We start from the raw sequence: 19,662 nt of genomic DNA, 5'->3' as shown, positions 1-19,662 counted from the left end.
AACAACAACAGTGTTGCCAGATCTTAATATACGACTCAAATTTTAACTTGAATGATTTTGATTATTTTCTGTGGTATAACGATGATTTTTTTCTATGAAATATCAACTTTGATTATTTCTCATGTTTATTTTTGAGGTTATTATGAAAAATTTCTAAATAAAAATCAAGTTACTACGAAAAAAAAAGTGACAATTTACTAACCACATTTAGAAATTCGTAGTTTTTTTTTGTATCAGAAAAATTAATTCGATTTAGAAAGGATTCAATTCATTGGTGCAATAAATTATGATTTATAAATTAATATCTGTATCGAGAATTGAATTGATATTAGAACGAACCATAAAAATGATTGGTACTACCACATTGAGGAATTGCGGTTAAAAGATAATGATTTAATAGACCTTAACCACGATTTTACTCGAAATTTAAAATCTAAATAAAACAATAATCATCGAACAACGGTACCACGGCTATGAAACATTGAATATCTATTAGACCGTCGTCACGATTCCAGATTAAAAAAAAATTGTATAAGTAGGTAACTGAGTCAACTATATAAAGTGTAAAAAAAAGTAATTTTAATTTATAAGTGTGAAATGGCTTACCTTATACACACATTGAATAATCAAAACACTTCAGTAACGAAAACTGTTTATTCTTTCTTCTTTTTTATCGACAAATGCCTTGTCGATTATATCCTAGCGCCGGTAAACAACCCTATTAAATAGGCAACCAATATATCACGTTCATTATTCCATATTACAAAGCATTATATTAATATTTTTATGTTATTCTAAATAATTTAATTAAAAATCAGATTAATACGAAATAAACTAGTTGTTTATATTTTTTTATAATTGAATATGTATGTTAATTATAAAAAGAAGAAGAAAACGTTCAATTGAAGAGATAATGAGACGTGTCAGTTTTTGCGATATCCGCATTATTGATAATATCTATTAGGTATACAAATAATCATTATAATGAATTAAAACACCGAAATAAATATTGCTAAGCCGTTAAGTAAATTAATTAATAAAGAAGCTATTTATATATGTAAACTTTACAAAAGCACTTAGCAACTTTTAGTTTGCGTAAATCCGCGACTGCAACGTAACAATGACACATTACCCGACAGCAACAATGTTGCCAAGTCTCCATAAATACAGAATTAATACTCGTAAAACGTAGATAAAACAGATGTAATATCGCCGTAAACACACATATTCACTTTAATTATCTTAAAGAAAGAAATTCACACGTTTTAAAAAAAAATTAATGGATACCATGTTCTACTTTTTCCGTATTTTTGTTGTAATCTAATTGAGCATTGTAATACTTATTACCACGGAAATAAGTTAATTTTAAATTGAAGATTTAGATAATCTTCACACAACGTATAACGTTTTTTATTATTAAAAACATATGTTATCTCAAAAGTGAGATTGAATAGAGTCTTAATAACAATGTTGCCAAGTTTATTATTATTCAGAAAACTGTGTATGATTTACAATAATCAGTATTTAAGGTGTGAAGACGTGTCAACATTATAATAAAAAAGTAAATATATAAGTAATAACTAGAATTGTGAAATTTTTTATTTATTACCGCAAATCTGACGAGTTCAAATATTTCAATGTTAATTATAGATGAAGGTTCTCAACTTTAACTTTACAGTCACGTATAGCTTTTTTTTTTAGATATTGCAACACTGTAACTTATTCTTTCAGTAACAGGATAGTTTTTTAAGGGTTACCAACTGACAAAAAACGAATTTAACTATAAACGTTGTTGCCAAGAATTACTTTATTGTGATTGTTATAAAATATTTTTAGTTTCATGAAAAGTTACTATTATTTTAAAAATTGGTAATTTAATCATCCAATCAACTATTGATATATTCAGAAATAGTTTTTGGATATACAATAAACAACAATTATAAACGAACGAACGTATTTTTTATTCTTTCTTCGTACCATATGGAAAATAATTGATGCTTTTACTTAAAAGTCACGTGAGTAGCTTAAAATTCAACAACTGAAGAAGACAGTGAAATTATTCACGTACCAATTTACATTCGTACTACGAAATTTCACTTAAAAAGTGTCAGTTTACTCAGAGACGGATCAAGCTAATAAAAAATAACAAAATAAAAAGTAACTGATATTTTATAACTAATAGTGATTCAACTCCCATCTCTTTATAATATTTATGGTTATTACTATATTATATTATTAATAAGTATTAAAAAAACACTCAATTCTATATGTATTTAATTCAAAATTTAGTTTGGAATGAAATATAGTTCAATATCATATACATATAATGTTACGGTTCATATTTCTTATTAAAAATACGTTGTTATTAAACTTGGACATCCAATACAATCTATTTCGTTCCGCTTCTCTCATTTTATATACCTACTAAAATATTATGGTTATTTAATAATTATTTCACACCACAATGTATATGGTATTTCTACACCATCTAATCAAAAATTCACTCAGCATCTTTTACGTGCAACAAGATGTCCGCCGTGTAATTTATACCTATTATTAATAGAAATATAATCAAAGCGCCATCGGTTTATCAACGGCTTATAAAAAGAAAAACGTCTTATCGTGACGATATACCCACTTAATGATATTAATAAAACAAGATTAAAGCTTAATAGACGAATCTTTATAATAAACTTGTTTTAGTTACATAGATACGTGATGGTATTTATCCTAACCTCAAAAAAACAGTTTCCGAATCGTCAATTTTATTGAAAAATGATAAATTACGTTATATAAAGATATATAAAATATTCTGAAACGAAACTTTTAAATAAATTCAACAAAAATTGTTTTTGTTTCCGTTTTTTTAATGCATTTCAACAAACGTGAATATAAAGATGGCCGCGGTTATTTATCTGGTAACTGTAACTGTATTAAAAAACTACATGTTACAGAAAAACTTCTATATACAATATTTAAAATAGATGTAATTAAAATAACATCAACTACCGTGGAATCATTTGGTTGGATATATATATATATATATATATATATATATATATATATATATATATATATATATATAAAATACGAGTATTTAATGACTTTGTATATGAATAATTTTAGAAAAATCTGCACATCTGTAACAGTACAACAAAACCGGATGTATATAGACTAAGTACAATGAAAAATTTCTACTCAAATTAAACACGCTCTCACATACTTTTCTCGTTTATTATTTTCCCAAGCATTCAGTTATTTATTATAATTGAATTAAATGCACTATCAATTAACAGTAGTTAGTGAAAAAAATCAGGGCATAAGTGAGTTCAAGAAGTTTATATAGCGTGAATTCTCCTAAATCCGGATTTTCAAGCCATGTCAATGTGATTTGAAATGAAGTGGTACTACTTCCTAAATCGATATGAGTAACTAAAATTGGGAACATAAATGAATCTCTACACCACCGATTATTCATTAATGCACATTTGCCAGATTTCTTTTGAATTTATAATAGTTTGAATCGCAAGATGATAAACTATTTTTATTATTGTTAAAATTACAATAAAAATTGAAACAAATATTTCCCAGTGATAAAGAATTTGAAGTATTAAAACGAAATATGATATCTTTCAAATAAAAAAACAAAATTAAAATTGTTTTACTCTTCATTTAGTACTGTTTTTACGTTTATTTTATATCTATCGGCAACGCTGTAACTTACTCTATCCAATACAAACTAGACAGTTTTTTATACGTTACCAACTGTCGAACATTGAGTTTAACTATATGTGATGTTGCCAAATTTAATTTCAAGTAGCAAAGTTTCTGTTTATATTATTTTTTATTTAAAATTTGTAATGTATTAAAACATTTCTAGTATAACCTCGATATTTGTAGATTAAGTATGTTATGCAGAATAAATTAATGGAATAATTTAGTAACAAAAAAGACGAATATTGATCGTTTTAATGAATTTACGTTAAACCAAATCGAGTTTATAAAAAACATGGCAACGTTGTGTCTGTAATATTCCGTAATAAATCACTGCTTAATATAAATAGAAACACATTTTTTCTCATTTGTACAAAAAAAACAAAATTAAATTGTTTCACTCTTCGTTTAGTACTATTTTTACGTTTATTTTATATCTATCGGCAACGCTGTAACTTATTCTACCCAATATAATCTAGATGGTTTTTTATACATTACCAACTGTCGAACATTGAGTTTAACTATATGTAATGTTGCCAAATTTAATTTCAAGTAGCAAAATTTTTGTTAAATTATTTCTTATTTAAAATTTGTAATGTATTAAAACATTTCTAGTATAACCTCGATATTTGTAGAATCATTATGTTATGCAGAATGAATTTTTGAAATAATTCAGTAACAAAAAAGCCGAATATTGATCGTTTTAATGAAATTAAGCTAAACCAAATCGAGTTTATAAAAAACATGGCAACGTTGTGTCTGTAATATTCCGTAATGAATCACTGCTTAATATAAATAAAAACACATTTTTTCTCATTTGTACAAAAAAAACAAAATTAAATTGTTTCACTCTTCGTTTAGTACTATTTTTACGTTTATTTTATATCTATCGGCAACGCTGTAACTTACTCTATCCAATACAAACTAGACAGTTTTTTATACGTTACCAACTGTCGAACATTGAGTTTAACTATATGTGATGTTGCCAAATTTAATTTCAAGTAGCAAAGTTTCTGTTTATATTATTTCGTATTTAAAATTTGTAATGTATTAAAACATTTCTAGTATAACCTCGATATTTGTAGAATCATTATGTTATGCAGAATGAATTTTTGAAATAATTCAGTAACAAAAAAGCCGAATATTGATCGTTTTAATGAAATTATGTTAAACCAAATCGAGTTTATAAAAAACATGGCAACGTTGTGTCTGTAATATTCCGTAATGAATCACTGCTTAATATAAATAAAAACACATTTTTTCTCATTTGTACAAAAAAAACAAAATTAAATTGTTTCACTCTTCGTTTAGTACTATTTTTACGTTTATTTTATATCTATCGGCAACGCTGTAACTTATTCTACCCAATATAATCTAGATGGTTTTTTATACGTTACCAACTGTCGAACATTGAGTTTAACTATATGTAATGTTGCCAAATTTAATTTCAAGTAGCAAAATTTCTGTTTATATTATTTTTTATTTAAAATTTGTAATGAAATAAAACATCTCTAGTATAACTTCGATATTTGTAGAATCATTATGTTATGCAGAATAAATTAATGAAATAATTTAGTAACAAAAAAGACGAATATTGATCGTTTTAATGAAATTAAGCTAAACCAAATCGAGTTTATAAAAAACATGGCAATGTTGTGTCTGTAATATTCCGTAATGAATCACTGCTTAATATAAATAAAAACACATTTTTTTTTCATTTGTATAAAAAAAACCAAAATTAAATTGTTTTACTTTCGTTTAGTACTATTTTTACGTTTATTTTATATCTATCGGCAACGCTGTAACTTATTCTACCCAATATAATCTAGATGGTTTTTTATACGTTACCAACTGTCGAACTTTGAGTTTAACTATATGTAATGTTGCCAAATTTAATTTCAAGTAGCAAAATTTCTGTTTATATTATTTCTTATTTAAAATTTGTAATGTATTAAAACATTTCTAGTATAACCTCGATATTTGTAGATTAAGTATGTTATGCAGAATAAATTAATGGAATAATTTAGTAACAAAAAAGACGAATATTGATCGTTTTAATGAAATTAAGCTAAACCAAATCGAGTTTATAAAAAACATGGCAACGTTGTGTCTGTAATATTCCGTAATGAATCACTGCTTAATATAAATAAAAACACATTTTTTTTTCATTTGTATAAAAAAAACCAAAATTAAATTGTTTTACTCTTCGTTTAGTACTATTTTTACGTTTATTTTATATCTATCGGCAACGCTGTAACTTATTCTACCCAATATAATCTAGATGGTTTTTTATACGTTACCAACTGTCGAACTTTGAGTTTAACTATATGTAATGTTGCCAAATTTAATTTCGAGTAGTAAAATTTCTGTTTATATTATTTCTTATTTAAAATTTGTAATGTATTAAAACATTTCTATTATAACCTCGATATTTGTAGATTAAGTATGTTATGCAGAATAAATTAATGAAATAATTTAGTAACAAAAAAGCCGAATATTGGTCGTTTTAATGAAATTACGTTAAACCAAATCGAGTTTATGAAAAGCATGGCAACGTTGTGTCTGTAATATTCCGTAATATAAATAGAAACACATTTTTTTTTCATTTGTATAATATATTAAAGATTTTACGTCGCCAAAATCCCGTGAACTCTTAACCTATACACGCAAGTATAATCAGGGTTATTATGATTAGTTAGAACACGAAATTCTATATAACTATAAAAATTAGACTGATTAATATCGAATGTTTGAATCGATTGTCCATTCAATTTAAACGTGAACCTTCCAATGTATTCACCTTTTTCGTTAACGTCTTTAATACCCCATATCTCGAAATCCTTAGGAGCCGATTGTATATCTAAAGTCGGCGACATATTTTCGGGAATATGTTCAATAGTTACGGCGTTTATTTTTATTTTACCCAACAGTTTAATGACGACTCCGCCGCTAGATCCTTTCAAAGCCCAGCAATGTCCCGGGGACATATCCGCTTGCAGCATCGCTCTAGGACCGTGCATTCCTTCGCAAAGTGTGATCCCCAATATGGATTTCGACGCGTCGAAGTTTTCCGTGTCTTTAGACAATCTCACGATTCTTCCACCGGAAGTTTCTAAAGCAAAATCCGTTCTTCCTGTTTTATCCCAACTATATTTTTCCAATTCTTTCTGTATCGATTTTCTAATATTTCTCCTCATGGTTTCTTGTTCTCTTTTCATATTGTGTAGAGCAGTTTCTATACGAAATATTCTCCCTTCTATTTCAATATTATCTTCAACATTTTGTTTAACGTTATTTATCTTTTCGGTTATACCTCGTATTTGCTCGCCATGATGTATGATTACGATGATTATATATAATGATATCAAGAAAAAAATGCCGTAAAAATATTTTTTCCAACCGTTTTGGGATGGTATTGACGGGCAAAGTCTTCTCGTCGAGTGCATCTCAAATTTTTGAAACATTAATTTTTTAAAATGTCTAATTCTGACAAGTTATCGATTGTTGTCACGTATTATTAGTATGCTATAAAAAAGAGGAAAATTTTCATTTACTCAACACGACGAAGTGGCAACATCGAAAATCTTCCAACTTGACAGTTGATTAGTTGCTGTATTGACCAATTTATTACTAATAAATGAATACGGTAATTTTTTGAAATTATATAATATAATATAATCTATTTAAAATAATATTATTTGTATTAAGAACTATATTCATAAACAATTTATATTATGACATTATTAAACTAATTCGTTATTAACTTTATGAGATATTATCGAATATCATTCGATTGTGAATCTTTAGCTGTCACGTAAACTAAAAAAGAAGAAAAATATTTCACATATTTCTAATCAGAAATTAACTAGAATTCAACATTTAGTTCGATGGTTTCTGAATCATGAAATACATGTTTCGAGGGTAGCGCTTTTTCCGTATAATGACATAACGATCCCATCTCGTAACTTCGAAAACGATAATTGAAAAATAATGACGAAATTGGAAATTTCATAAAAATAATCTTTTCTAATCAAAAATTAACTAGAATTCAACATTTGGTTCGATGGTTTCTGAATCATGAAATACATGTTTCAAGGGTAGCGCTTTTAAGTATAATGAAATAACGATCCCGTCTCGTATCTTCGAAGACGATAATTGAAAAATAATGACGAAATTGGAAATTTCATAAAAATAATCTTTTCTAATCAAAAATTAACTAGAATTCAACATTTGGTTCGATGGTTTCTGAATCATGAAATACATGTTTCAAGGGTAGCGCTTTTAAGTATAATGAAATAACGATCCCGTCTCGTATCTTCGAAGACGATAATTGAAAAATAATGACGAAATTGGAAATTTCATAAAAATAATCTTTTCTAATCAAAAATTAACTAGAATTCAGCATTTGGTTCGATGGTTTCTGAATCATGAAATACATGTTTCAAGGGTAGCGCTTTTAAGTATAATGAAATAACGATCCCATCTCGTAACTTCGAAGACGATAATTGAAAAATAATGACGAAATTGGAAATTTCATAAAAATAATCTTTTTTGATAAAAAATTAACTAGAATTCAACATTTGGTTCGATGGTTTCTGAATCATGAAATACATGTTTCAAGGGTAGCGCTTTTAAGTATAATGAAATAACGATCCCGTCTCGTATCTTCGAAGACGATAATTGAAAAATAATGACGAAATTGGAAATTTCATAAAAATTATCTTTTCTAATCAAAAATTAACTAGAATTCAACATTTGGTTCGATGGTTTCTGAATCATGAAATACATGTTTCAAGGGTAGCGCTTTTAAGTATAATGAAATAACGATCCCATCTCGTAACTTCGAAGACGATAATTGAAAAATAATGACGAAATTGGAAATTTCATAGAAATAATCTTTTTTGATAAAAAATTAACTAGAATTCAACATTTGGTTCGATGGTTTCTGAATCATGAAATACATGTTTCAAGGGTAGCGCTTTTAAGTATAATGAAATAACGATCCCGTCTCGTATCTTCGAAGACGATAATTGAAAAATAATGACGAAATTGGAAATTTCATAAAAATTATCTTTTCTAATCAAAAATTAACTAGAATTCAACATTTGGTTCGATGGTTTCTGAATCATGAAATACATGTTTCAAGGGTAGCGCTTTTAAGTATAATGAAATAACGATCCCATCTCGTAACTTCGAAGACGATAATTGAAAAATAATGACGAAATTGGAAATTTCATAGAAATAATCTTTTTTGATAAAAAATTAACTAGAATTCAACATTTGGTTCGATGGTTTCTGAATCATGAAATACATGTTTCAAGGGTAGCGCTTTTAAGTATAATGAAATAACGATCCCGTCTCGTATCTTCGAAGACGATAATTGAAAAATAATGACGAAATTGGAAATTTCATAAAAATTATCTTTTCTAATCAAAAATTAACTAGAATTCAACATTTGGTTCGATGGTTTCTGAATCATGAAATACATGTTTCAAGGGTAGCGCTTTTAAGTATAATGAAATAACGATCCCATCTCGTAACTTCGAAGACGATAATTGAAAAATAATGACGAAATTGGAAATTTCATAAAAATAATCTTTTCTAATCAAAAATTAACTAGAATTCAACATTTGGTTCGATGGTTTCTGAATCATGAAATACATGTTTCAAGGGTAGCGCTTTTAAGTATAATGAAATAACGATCCCATCTCGTAACTTCGAAGACGATAATTGAAAAATAATGACGAAATTGGAAATTTCATAAAAATAATCTTTTCTAATCAAAAATTAACTAGAATTCAGCATTTGGTTCGATGGTTTCTGAATCATGAAATACATGTTTCAAGGGTAGCGCTTTTAAGTATAATGAAATAACGATCGCATCTCGTAACATCGAAATGGAAAGATTACAAACTTGACAGTTGATTAGTTGTCATATTGACCAATTTATTATTAATAAATAAATACGGTAATTTGTTGATATTATATAATATAATATAATCTATTTAAGATAATATTATTGGTATTAAGAACTATATTCATAAACAATTTATATTATAATATTATTAACCTTATTCGTTATTAACTTTATGAGATATTATCGATTATCATTCGATTGTGAATCTTTAGCTGTCAAGTAAAATAAAAAAGAAGAAAAAAAATTTCACATTTATAATATTATTATATTATTTCGAAGATTTGGCAACGTTCTTATACCCTATAATTATAATTTTTCATTTGTTTCAGATGAAACTATCACTATCCACTCTCGTAATCTTCATTGTACTAAAAGTAATAGAATGTTTTCCATTAGAAACTTCCAACGAACGAAGAGCGAGACAATTGTCATATTTCGATATTCTTCCATCTAAATTAGATTACAATAACCTAGAATTAACTAACGGCAACTACATGCCTCTCACTCTCGAAGATAATCCTCTAAGTAGGGCCGTTCCGTCTAGAAAACAAAACTACGACTCGCCAGTTTATTATATTAGAATGCCCCCACAACCTTACGTTTTCGTTTCCGGTATCGGGTACGTCTCTCCCCCAGTATCTCCCCCGATGTCACAACTTTTAAATATTCCCGTGCCGTTTGTTTCGAACGGTAAACCTAATTCTATATATCAATGGTCCGGGGGATTTCAAAATTTTCCCACCGAAGTTGCCCCTACGTATCCTAGTTATACTCAAGTTAAACCTAAACCTCAGGAATCTACGAAGAAGCCTTTAGCGGATTCTACTATTCATAGATTACCAGGAAATTTCGCTTTCAATGGAAAACCTGAAGATATTTATGTTTTAAGAGACTCTTATAATTCGTTGTTGAGTGATGTTTTACAAAACGTATATCCTTAATGTTAATTTATATTCGAAAAGTTATATTTATTCTTAAGGTTAGGTTTTTACGTTGTTTTTTAACTTTTATTTCCTTAAAATATGGATTTATGACTTTTATTGCGCCGGATTGTTAGACAAAACATCATGTTAAAATGTATAGTTGGTTGTATAACTATAGTAGAATTTAATGTCAACGTTGTCAGTAATGATTCTTATGTCAAATATTAAATTACACGTCATGAAAATATGTATACAGGGTATTTCGTTAGTAATAGTTTGATTAAAAATATCATTTTTTCCAGTCTAGTTGTTAAAATTAAAATTTAAACAAACGAAATATTTTAAAAAGTTAATTATAATTGAGAGTTAGGTATTCCTAGTATTTATTATTTATAACGTAGAATAATACGATTGTAAATATTAGTTTATGTAGTATTAAACACGTAATTTATTTTTATTTATTAAATGAAATTGTATTATACTGTTGTTTTATTTACGTGTAAAAAATTCGACCAAAAAACTCGCGTTTGCTAAATAAGCAACCATTGATGATTTATTTCTAAAATGTTTAGAAATAAACCAGTCCAACAAGAATCTACAATATTTATAATTAGTTTGATTTAAAAATATCATTTAGATAAACCAGTTGATATTGAAACAACTTTTTTAACGACATAATTAATTAACCCGATATCCTAATTGACCTTTATCACGAAAATATACTTCCGCTAGTTAGTATATTGTGTAAACGTTGTTTGGGACGTCAACGTATAAAGTGACCATAACCTCAATTTTTGTTGTGTTTTGTGATCTGCATCAACACTTCGTCGGTATGATAGCTTCTATTTTCAATTAATTTTAAATATTCCAAAGTGTAGTTTTCGAGTTTAATATGTCAGGTATTCTCGAAGAAAAATTGAGGGAAGCAGCTAGCATTGGAGACACCGAAAGGGTTGCTATGTTGCTCTCTCAAAACGTAGATGTAAATTCTCAAAACTCCGTAAATGGATGGTAAATAATACGTAAATTAATATCTGATATATAAAAATGAACGTATATTATGATTATATATAAATTTCTATGTTTTTACTCGTGAAATTTATATAAAAAATGATTTTGTTTAGGACGGCACTTCATTGGGCTTATAAAAGAGGAAACGAAAATATTATAAAACTCCTTAATGATCATGGAGCGAATCCAGATATAAAAAATTTTAAAGGGCAAACTCCTAACGATTTATGTCCAAATTTAAATACTTCAAATGATACCAGTGATTACGGATCTAAGTTTATTCCAAATTATTTAAAAAATCCCCCTCTTCAGATTGATCTAGAGTTAGGAAATAGAATGAGGAAAGGTTCTGATTTTGCAAACATGCCCATTACTCCATTACCCGTGTTACAAAATGATGGTAAGCGTTATAATTTTTCAGTTGTTCGTTGTAGAATTTAAGTTATTATTTGGTACCTGTAACTGGATCAAATCACACTGGAACCTTCTGGTTTCAGTCCGAAAATGTGTTTGTTTTTGCAGATCTCGTTTTAAAAGTGAGAGTTCACGGATCATCCGATCCAGATTTCATTGAAATCGAAATTCCCAGATGGAAATTAACGTATTCCCATCTAATGAATGTATGTTGTCAGGAATTGGAGATTCTTGATAGTCAAGTCGAACGGATAAGAAAACTTCCTAACACGAGATTGAGAAAAGACAGCGACGTGAAACGTTTGAGGGACTATCAAGCTTTGGAAGTTGTTATTAAATCCCCCTTGAATGGAGATAAAATGACAAATTGCTATCCAAGCATATCGACAAAAAACCAGACTATTCTTTATTGAAATAAAGTGATTATTCCAGATATGTTGTGATTTTTTATAAACTTGAAATTTTAAAAGAATTTTTTGAACTAGAGCTTTCGAATACCTTATGCTTTTCACTTAAAGATAATGCTTATTGAAAATGCTACTTATTTGTAATAGAATGTTCGAATTATTCATCCTATCTCAAATAAAGAAATTTATTGATTACAATGGATATTTTCATATACATTATTTCATTTAATTGATACTTATTCATAATCATTTCGTTTTACATAATCCTTCGTGAAAAATCAGTCCCTTAGATTCATATTATACTTTTCTTAATAACAACAACTTTAATAATACAATTTTATTCACATTTTTAGTTTTACTATCCTAATTTATAATAGGTCTTGAATATAAATTAGTAGTTCAAATTCTCGTTATTCTTAATGACAAGATAGACATATTAACTGTCAAAATAAAAAAGAAGAATTATGCGATAAATTTTAGTTCTATGGTCAACATATCGTTAATTTTATACAAAAAGAAAGGTCGATTCGAATCGATATTATAAGAGATGTTTGATAATTTGTATAAAAATTTATTTGTGATCTGTTTTTAATACATATTCGCTATTGTTAAAAATAAGTTATAAATCATCACGGAAAACGTAGCATATCTCTATGAATTAGTTATGGTTTCATTAACTATAATAATAAAATAGAAGAAGAAGTAGGTTTGGAATTTAAAAAAAAATAAATGCTTAATTTTAAAATAATATGGATGAAGAGTAAGTTGATAACGTATTTCCTATCGAAAATATTAATTAAGTATCCCATTGTAGAGTGAAAGATATTATAAAATGTCATAGAAATCCACTAACTAAAGTAGATCTAATTGGACCGAAGCTATTTTCTAAAGATTCCTCTCTACAAACTCGAGATCTTATTTTAAAAAATTTGGAAAGTTTGGAAAATGCTTTGAGAAATAGAAAAGTTGAAAAAAGGTGAAAATTTATTTTATAATCTTCAAATTGCTAAACTACTATTTTGAATAGATGTTCTAGAGCACAAGCTGAATGGGACGAATCATTGAATTTAGCAAAAGTAAATAAAGTAGTGAAGGGTTTATTAGAAAATTTTGGATATCAGAATAAACACGGAATTTACATGTATCCAGAGGAGATGCTATATTTAGTTGAAACCGTAAGTATTAATCTAATTCGGAAACATTTTTAATTATTTCAAGTTATTGTAGAATCGAATGGAAGTGTCTGTAAACAAAGTTTATTTAACGGTACAAGAATGTTTCAATATAGTTTTAAATTCTCCAGAAATGCAATTAATAAAATATAGAGTGTACAAAAAATTGATTCATCTAGGATATAAAGTATTTAGATACAGTGAATTTGTTAGAAAATTTAAAAAAATTGAAAATAAAGAAACAATTACGCAAAAATGCGGATTTATAACTAATAATGAACAACAAAAACGTCAATTTCACGATCCCAAAGAGGAAACAAACCATAAAAAAGTTTGTGTAGACCACGATAGACCTGATGCGATTACACTTAAAAATAAATGTATCGAAAATTTGTATGGGAGGCTAAAACAAATCGCCCCTCAAAAATATGTGCCAGGTAATAAAACTGGTATAGATCCAGATTACTGCGTTTTTCAATCGAAAAATCCTAGTAAAACAGATTTGTATTTCAATGTGTACATTTGGTAAGTTTTTATTTTCTATTGTGAGGTTTGTTCTCATTTATTCACATACATAAACAATCGAATTAATTTTATAAAAATTCATCCGTCCGGCCCTGCACTTTGTTTACATTTCTGGCAACGATATTTATATATAACCTAACTTAGTTTTGACATTTCTTCAATAATATCAAATGACAGATGTCGTAAATATATTTGGGAAATATGTCGCCAATTTTTTATTATGTGGATCAGAGCTATCATAATTTAAAAATAATTAGCGTTAAATAATGATTTTTTTATTAGTTAAAAGATAGAAAATTACCCTAATATATAATAATTATATAATGGAATAAAATTACACTATGGATGTTTATACATTCAAATAAAGGCCAGTACTTTAACTGAATCAAGCTACGACATGCAGTTGGTTTAATTCAAAATGTTGGCAAGTCGACGTATGTGATTGATAGTTTCCATCGGCAAACTATAATCGAAAAGCAGGACCGGGCTTGGCTCGGAACTTCATACTATTTCAATATTTGATGTTTCAGTGAAACAAATATACTCGATCACGTGGAATATTTTTCAAAACATCCAAGTTTATATGTTATATGCAGTGGAGATAACATTTCTCTTTATAAAATGGGAGTAGTAAACATACCTACCATAGAATTGAATTTGGACGACTAAAATGAAATATTTTCTTTTGTATCGTAAAATGGGGAGAAAATAAATAAATATTTTGAAAACTACAAGTTTTATTTGGATAAAAAACTTTATTATTGCTATAGCTTCAACAATTATATCGTAAGCGTGATTTTATTACTTTGGTACAAACGCTTTGGTTACAAATATTCGTAATCAACTACAAAAAAATTTGTGTAAAATAAACAAAACATTGTTCGATGAAAATTTCTATATCCCTCGTATAATAATTTTGGTTGAGTACAAATCGAGTTAATTTAATTGACAGTATTCAAAGAAAGTTGTTTTTGAATAGGCAAGTGACGAAACGAATACAAATAATGTGCAAAAATGTTGTTTTTTTTTTAAATACCCTACTTACTTAGTTGAATTTTTTGTATAAACCGTGTATTCTAAATATAGTCAATTGACAGTGTCTACGTTCTACTAAGTGGAACATTCCACCAAAAATGATCATTTCCATAGATAAATAATGAAACTCAACACGTTATATTGTGTAAATACGTAAAAAATTAATCAACAAGATTAAATTAATGTCATTTGCTCTCTTAAAATCGATAAACTTATAATAAAACATATGTAAAATCAACAATATAAGATTTAAAACTAATAAAACACTTTTGACTAGAAAAATTCGAAATATTAACCAAAAAAAAATGATAATTCGAGTTTATTTAACATTCGTTGGGTATATTTTATCCAGGACTGTACTTATGTAAAATCATTTTGTTATAATTTACGACAAAATTTAGAATTTTTTTTTAATTGGCTATTAAATACTGATTCTAATTAATTTAAGGTGTCACAAAAAATGTATAAATAATTTATATAAAAGTGCCGTAGATAAAATACATTCCAATATTGATGAAATACTGCTTGAAAAATAGTGGTAATGTTTAGATTCACAGTTTAGTACGGATCTGTCCTTCATATAGCGTAACTGGTTTTTATATGGAGTAATATATCAGAGAGAAATAAAAAATCTTCTATTTATATTGAATACTTTTTTACCTAACCTCAAAGTTTACGAAAAAAATGAAAAAAACCTTATTTCTTATGTTTCAAGTACATTTTAAGAATAAATTAGACTTTATATCAGAAAATTCATCAAGGAAAAGTTGTTTGGAATTGAAAAATCTACAATTTTCTTTATATAACATTTTCACCTAACCTCAATATTTTCTGGAGAAAATGAAAAAACTGCAATTTTCGATATTCAAGACGATTTAAGAAAAAATAAGGCTTCCTACCAAAAAATGTGTTAAGGAAAAGTTGTTTAGAATTGAAAAATCTACAATTTTCTTTATATAACATGTTCACCTAACCTCAAAATTTTCTGAAAAAATGAAAAAACTGCAATTTTCAATTTTCAAAGACGATTTATGAAAAAAGAAGGCTTCCCACCAAAAAATGTGTTAAGGAAAAGTTGTTTAGAATTGAAAAATCTACAATTTTCTTCATATAACATTTTCACCTAACCTCAATATTTTCTGGAGAAAATGAAAAAACTGCAATTTTCGATATTCAAAGACGATTTAAGAAAAAATAAGGCTTCCTACCAAAAAATGTGTTAAGGAAAAGTTGTTTAGAATTGAAAAATCTACAATTTTCTTTATATAACATGTTCACCTAACCTCAAAATTTTCTGAAAAAATGAAAAAACTGCAATTTTCAATTTTCAAAGACGATTTATGAAAAAAGAAGGCTTCCCACCAAAAAATGTGCTGAGAAAAAGTTGTTTAGAATTGAAAAATCTACAATTTTCTTCATATAACATTTTCACCTAACCTCAATATTTTCTGGAGAAAATGAAAAAACTGCAATTTTCGATATTCAAAGACGATTTAAGAAAAAAGAAGGCTTCCTACCAAATAATGTGTTAAGGAAAAGTTGTTTAGAATTGAAAAATCTACAATTTTCTTCATATAACATTTTCACCTAACCTCAATATTTTCTGGAGAAAATGAAAAAACTGCAATTTTCGATATTCAAAGACGATTTAAGAAAAAAGAAGGCTTCCTACCAAAAAATGTGTTAAGGAAAAGTTGTGTAGAATTGAAAAATCTACAATTTTCTTTATATAACATGTTCACCTAACCTCAAAATTTTCTGAAAAAATGTAAAAACTGCAATTTTCAATTTTCAAAGACGATTTATGAAAAAAGAAGGCTTCCCACCAAAAAATGTGCTGAGAAAAAGTTGTTTAGAATTGAAAAATCTACAATTTTCTTCATATAACATTTTCACCTAACCTCAATATTTTCTGGAGAAAATGAAAAAACTGCAATTTTCGATATTCAAAGAAGATTTAAGAAAAAAGAAGGCTTCCTACCAAAAAATGTGTTAAGGAAAAGTTGTGTAGAATTGAAAAATCTACAATTTTCTTTATATAACATGTTCACCTAACCTCAAAATTTTCTGAAAAAATGTAAAAACTGCAATTTTCAATTTTCAAAGACGATTTATGAAAAAAGAAGGCTTCCCACCAAAAAATGTGCTGAGAAAAAGTTGTTTAGAATTGAAAAATCTACAATTTTCTTCATATAACATTTTCACCTAACCTCAATATTTTCTGGAGAAAATGAAAAAACTGCAATTTTCGATATTCAAAGACGATTTAAGAAAAAAGAAGGCTTCCTACCAAAAAATGTGTTAAGGAAAAGTTGTTTAGAATTGAAAAATCTACAATTTTCTTCATATAACATTTTCACCTAACCTCAATATTTTCTGGAGAAAATGAAAAAACTGCAATTTTCGATATTCAAAGACGATTTAAGAAAAAATAAGGCTTCCTACCAAAAAATGTGTTAAGGAAAAGTTGTTTAGAATTGAAAAATCTACAATTTTCTTTATATAACATGTTCACCTAACCTCAAAATTTTCTGAAAAAATGTAAAAACTGCAATTTTCAATATTCAAAGACGATTTATGAAAAAAGAAGGCTTCCCACCAAAAAATGTGCTGAGAAAAAGTTGTTTAGAATTGAAAAATCTACAAATTTCGTAAGATACGTTTTTCCACATAACCTCAAAACTTTCGAGAAAAATGCAAAAAACTAATAAATTTTGAGGTTAGTTAAATAAAACATCTAATATTAACTTTTAAGTGTAACAAATCACAATTTTTACTAAATTTTTTTTCGTTTTACCCTCTAGAATTGACGAAAATATACTATGAGTGTTAAAAACTTGTCTGCCATCAAACAGTCGTACAAAACTGTTGAGATAAATAAAAATGAGCCAATCGTTTAAATACCACTACATTTCGCGCTATATCATCCTCAAAATTCAATAAATAATTCTAAAAATACAAAAAAAAATCCAACACCATATTTCAAGCCCAACCGAAATGAATCCCAGTCATCTGATAAAAATGATTATTGAAAGGCCTAAAAAAATCTCTAAGCCTTTGTAAAACCACTGGATTAACGTAGGGGTGACTGCGCCCTTTAGTTTTTCCCAAACAATGGGGCGCCGAATGCCCCTCGCTTTTAAACAGACAAGGAAAACCTTTCGTGGAGTTGAAATAAAAATGTTTTTCCGTAACGACTCTCTTAAGACCTAAAAAATCTTGAACGCGACGCAGCTCGATCGCCGGGTCCAAGACCAAACGTTCCCCACTGACGAACAGAAATTGAGACAGAGGAAAAAATTTCAACCACCTCGTTAGATATCTAAAAGCGTAAAAATTCCCATAAAAATCGAATTAAACGTCCGATAAATATATATAATCGCTCACCTAGCGTATATTCCTAGTTTTATGGGGCCCCAAGACGTATCTACGATACTACCGATGGAACCGTTAACAAAAACTAATTGTTCGAACGGTTTCATGTCGACTTTCTTGGAAATAGCTTGAGCATAATCAGATATGGCCCTTGTAACGGGGTCTCTTACAACTACGAGTAATTTAGTGGATGGATTCATTAGATGCACTCGGCGCGGGGCTTCTCTGGTTATAAAATACGAAGGGGTTTTTTCGATGGTAAGTTGTCCTTCCAGAGTAGCTGGCATGTGTTTTCGGTACCATTGGAAACCTCTCGCGTAATTTTTATCAAAAAAATGAACTTCGCTACCAGCTGCTCTCACATCTGGATGTATGCGGATGAATTCGAGAAGTGCTCTAGTACCTCCTTTTTTAACACCTGATTGATATTTTAAGAAATATCCAATATAGAAAAATCATGTTTAATATGAAACTTACCGATAATTAAAGCACTTGGTAACTGTCTTTCTGGTCTTAAACCCTGTTCTCTAAAAAATTTGTATTTTGGCGATATGTCAGTTTCGTTTTCTTCTAATAAAGATACTACACGAACGGAAGCTGAATAATGAACTAAAGGTATTTCGTTTGGTATTACCGGATGAGTTTGCCACTATAAAATAACAATTAATAACTAAAATAACAATCTTAAAATTTTATAGGTTATGATACGTTTATTTATATATTTATATTTATAACATTTGTTAAAGAGATATATTTAAATTGTACTTACTTTAGGTATTGCTTTGGATAGACCAGATATTACACACGAATTGAAAACGAAAGATACATATAAAGATATAGTAGCTAACAATAGCAAAGATAAAATTATTTTTTTTGAAATAAGTACTTCCATTATTTCTAAACTGTGTACCCCAGTTACGTCTAAATTATATAAACTAATGAATGAAAGTTAAAGTTATTTTAAAAATCATTTTTCGTAGTATATAAGAATAAGGTTACATTATAATAATATATTATTTATTCTTATATTTCATTATGGTATTCATTTTACCGACGTGTCGGCTGTTTTATAATATTTTTTAAATATTAAAATACACACAAATCGAATGAAATATTGACAGTTATAAATACAAAGTCGACTTCTTTTTCCTTACTACTTGTGTACTATT

At 27.6% G+C, this 19,662-nt stretch overlaps 5 protein-coding genes across 5 annotated transcripts; 3 read left to right on the top strand and 2 right to left on the bottom strand.

Moving 5' to 3' along the window:
* Nucleotides 1-6,341: 6,341 nt before the first annotated feature.
* Nucleotides 6,342-6,932, bottom strand: LOC130445095 (SUN domain-containing protein 2-like). Its single transcript, XM_056780594.1, has one exon. The coding sequence runs from the start codon at nucleotides 6,930-6,932 to the stop codon at nucleotides 6,342-6,344; it is 591 nt and encodes a 196-aa protein (XP_056636572.1).
* A 419-nt stretch (nucleotides 6,933-7,351) lies between these two features.
* Nucleotides 7,352-10,671, top strand: LOC130445093 (uncharacterized). Its single transcript, XM_056780593.1, has 2 exons — nucleotides 7,352-7,360; nucleotides 9,961-10,671. Exons 1-2 carry the CDS (start codon nucleotides 7,352-7,354, stop codon nucleotides 10,570-10,572), a joined length of 621 nt encoding a protein of 206 aa, XP_056636571.1. The 3' UTR covers nucleotides 10,573-10,671.
* Nucleotides 10,672-11,288: 617 nt separating this feature from the next.
* On the top strand, nucleotides 11,289-12,579 carry LOC130445566 (ankyrin repeat domain-containing protein 40-like). The gene is made up of 3 exons (XM_056781267.1): nucleotides 11,289-11,565; nucleotides 11,679-11,965; nucleotides 12,088-12,579. Exons 1-3 carry the CDS (start codon nucleotides 11,447-11,449, stop codon nucleotides 12,390-12,392), a joined length of 711 nt encoding a protein of 236 aa, XP_056637245.1. The 5' UTR covers nucleotides 11,289-11,446; the 3' UTR covers nucleotides 12,393-12,579.
* A 365-nt stretch (nucleotides 12,580-12,944) lies between these two features.
* On the top strand, nucleotides 12,945-14,814 carry LOC130445565 (uncharacterized). The gene is made up of 5 exons (XM_056781266.1): nucleotides 12,945-13,146; nucleotides 13,201-13,362; nucleotides 13,414-13,561; nucleotides 13,614-14,083; nucleotides 14,614-14,814. The coding sequence occupies exons 1-5, from the start codon at nucleotides 13,136-13,138 to the stop codon at nucleotides 14,750-14,752; spliced, it is 930 nt and encodes a 309-aa protein (XP_056637244.1). The 5' UTR covers nucleotides 12,945-13,135; the 3' UTR covers nucleotides 14,753-14,814.
* On the bottom strand, nucleotides 14,803-19,657 carry LOC130445564 (heparan sulfate glucosamine 3-O-sulfotransferase 3B1). The gene is made up of 4 exons (XM_056781265.1): nucleotides 19,263-19,657; nucleotides 18,971-19,142; nucleotides 18,506-18,911; nucleotides 14,803-18,440 (listed from the first exon to the last, which is right to left on the bottom strand). The coding sequence occupies exons 1-4, from the start codon at nucleotides 19,383-19,385 to the stop codon at nucleotides 18,101-18,103; spliced, it is 1,041 nt and encodes a 346-aa protein (XP_056637243.1). The 5' UTR covers nucleotides 19,386-19,657; the 3' UTR covers nucleotides 14,803-18,100.
* Between the last annotated feature and the right edge of the window lie 5 nt (nucleotides 19,658-19,662).

The sequence above is a fragment of the Diorhabda sublineata genome, chromosome 6 (genome assembly GCF_026230105.1).
Source record: "Diorhabda sublineata isolate icDioSubl1.1 chromosome 6, icDioSubl1.1, whole genome shotgun sequence".
In the NCBI taxonomy this organism is placed as follows: domain Eukaryota; kingdom Metazoa; phylum Arthropoda; class Insecta; order Coleoptera; family Chrysomelidae; genus Diorhabda; species Diorhabda sublineata.
This window is presented reverse-complemented; position numbering and strand designations above follow the sequence as displayed.

Excerpts from the sequence above, each read along its gene's own strand:
- LOC130445566 (XM_056781267.1), top strand. The coding sequence starts at position 11,447 with ATGTCAGGTATTCTCGAAGAAAAATTGAGGGAAGCAGCTAGCATTGGA. Across the intron at positions 11,566-11,678 it reads CAAAACTCCGTAAATGGATG|GACGGCACTTCATTGGGCTT; the intron begins GTAAATAATACG and ends GATTTTGTTTAG. Across the intron at positions 11,966-12,087 it reads ACCCGTGTTACAAAATGATG|ATCTCGTTTTAAAAGTGAGA; the intron begins GTAAGCGTTATA and ends TTGTTTTTGCAG.
- LOC130445565 (XM_056781266.1), top strand. Across the intron at positions 13,562-13,613 it reads TGCTATATTTAGTTGAAACC|AATCGAATGGAAGTGTCTGT; the intron begins GTAAGTATTAAT and ends AAGTTATTGTAG. Across the intron at positions 14,084-14,613 it reads TATTTCAATGTGTACATTTG|TGAAACAAATATACTCGATC; the intron begins GTAAGTTTTTAT and ends TTGATGTTTCAG.
- LOC130445564 (XM_056781265.1), bottom strand. The coding sequence starts at position 19,385 with ATGGAAGTACTTATTTCAAAAAAAATAATTTTATCTTTGCTATTGTTA. Across the intron at positions 18,912-18,970 it reads ACCAAGTGCTTTAATTATCG|GTGTTAAAAAAGGAGGTACT; the intron begins GTAAGTTTCATA and ends AATATCAATCAG. Across the intron at positions 18,441-18,505 it reads AAACTAGGAATATACGCTAG|ATATCTAACGAGGTGGTTGA; the intron begins GTGAGCGATTAT and ends TTACGCTTTTAG.
- LOC130445095 (XM_056780594.1), bottom strand. The coding sequence starts at position 6,932 with ATGAAAAGAGAACAAGAAACCATGAGGAGAAATATTAGAAAATCGATA.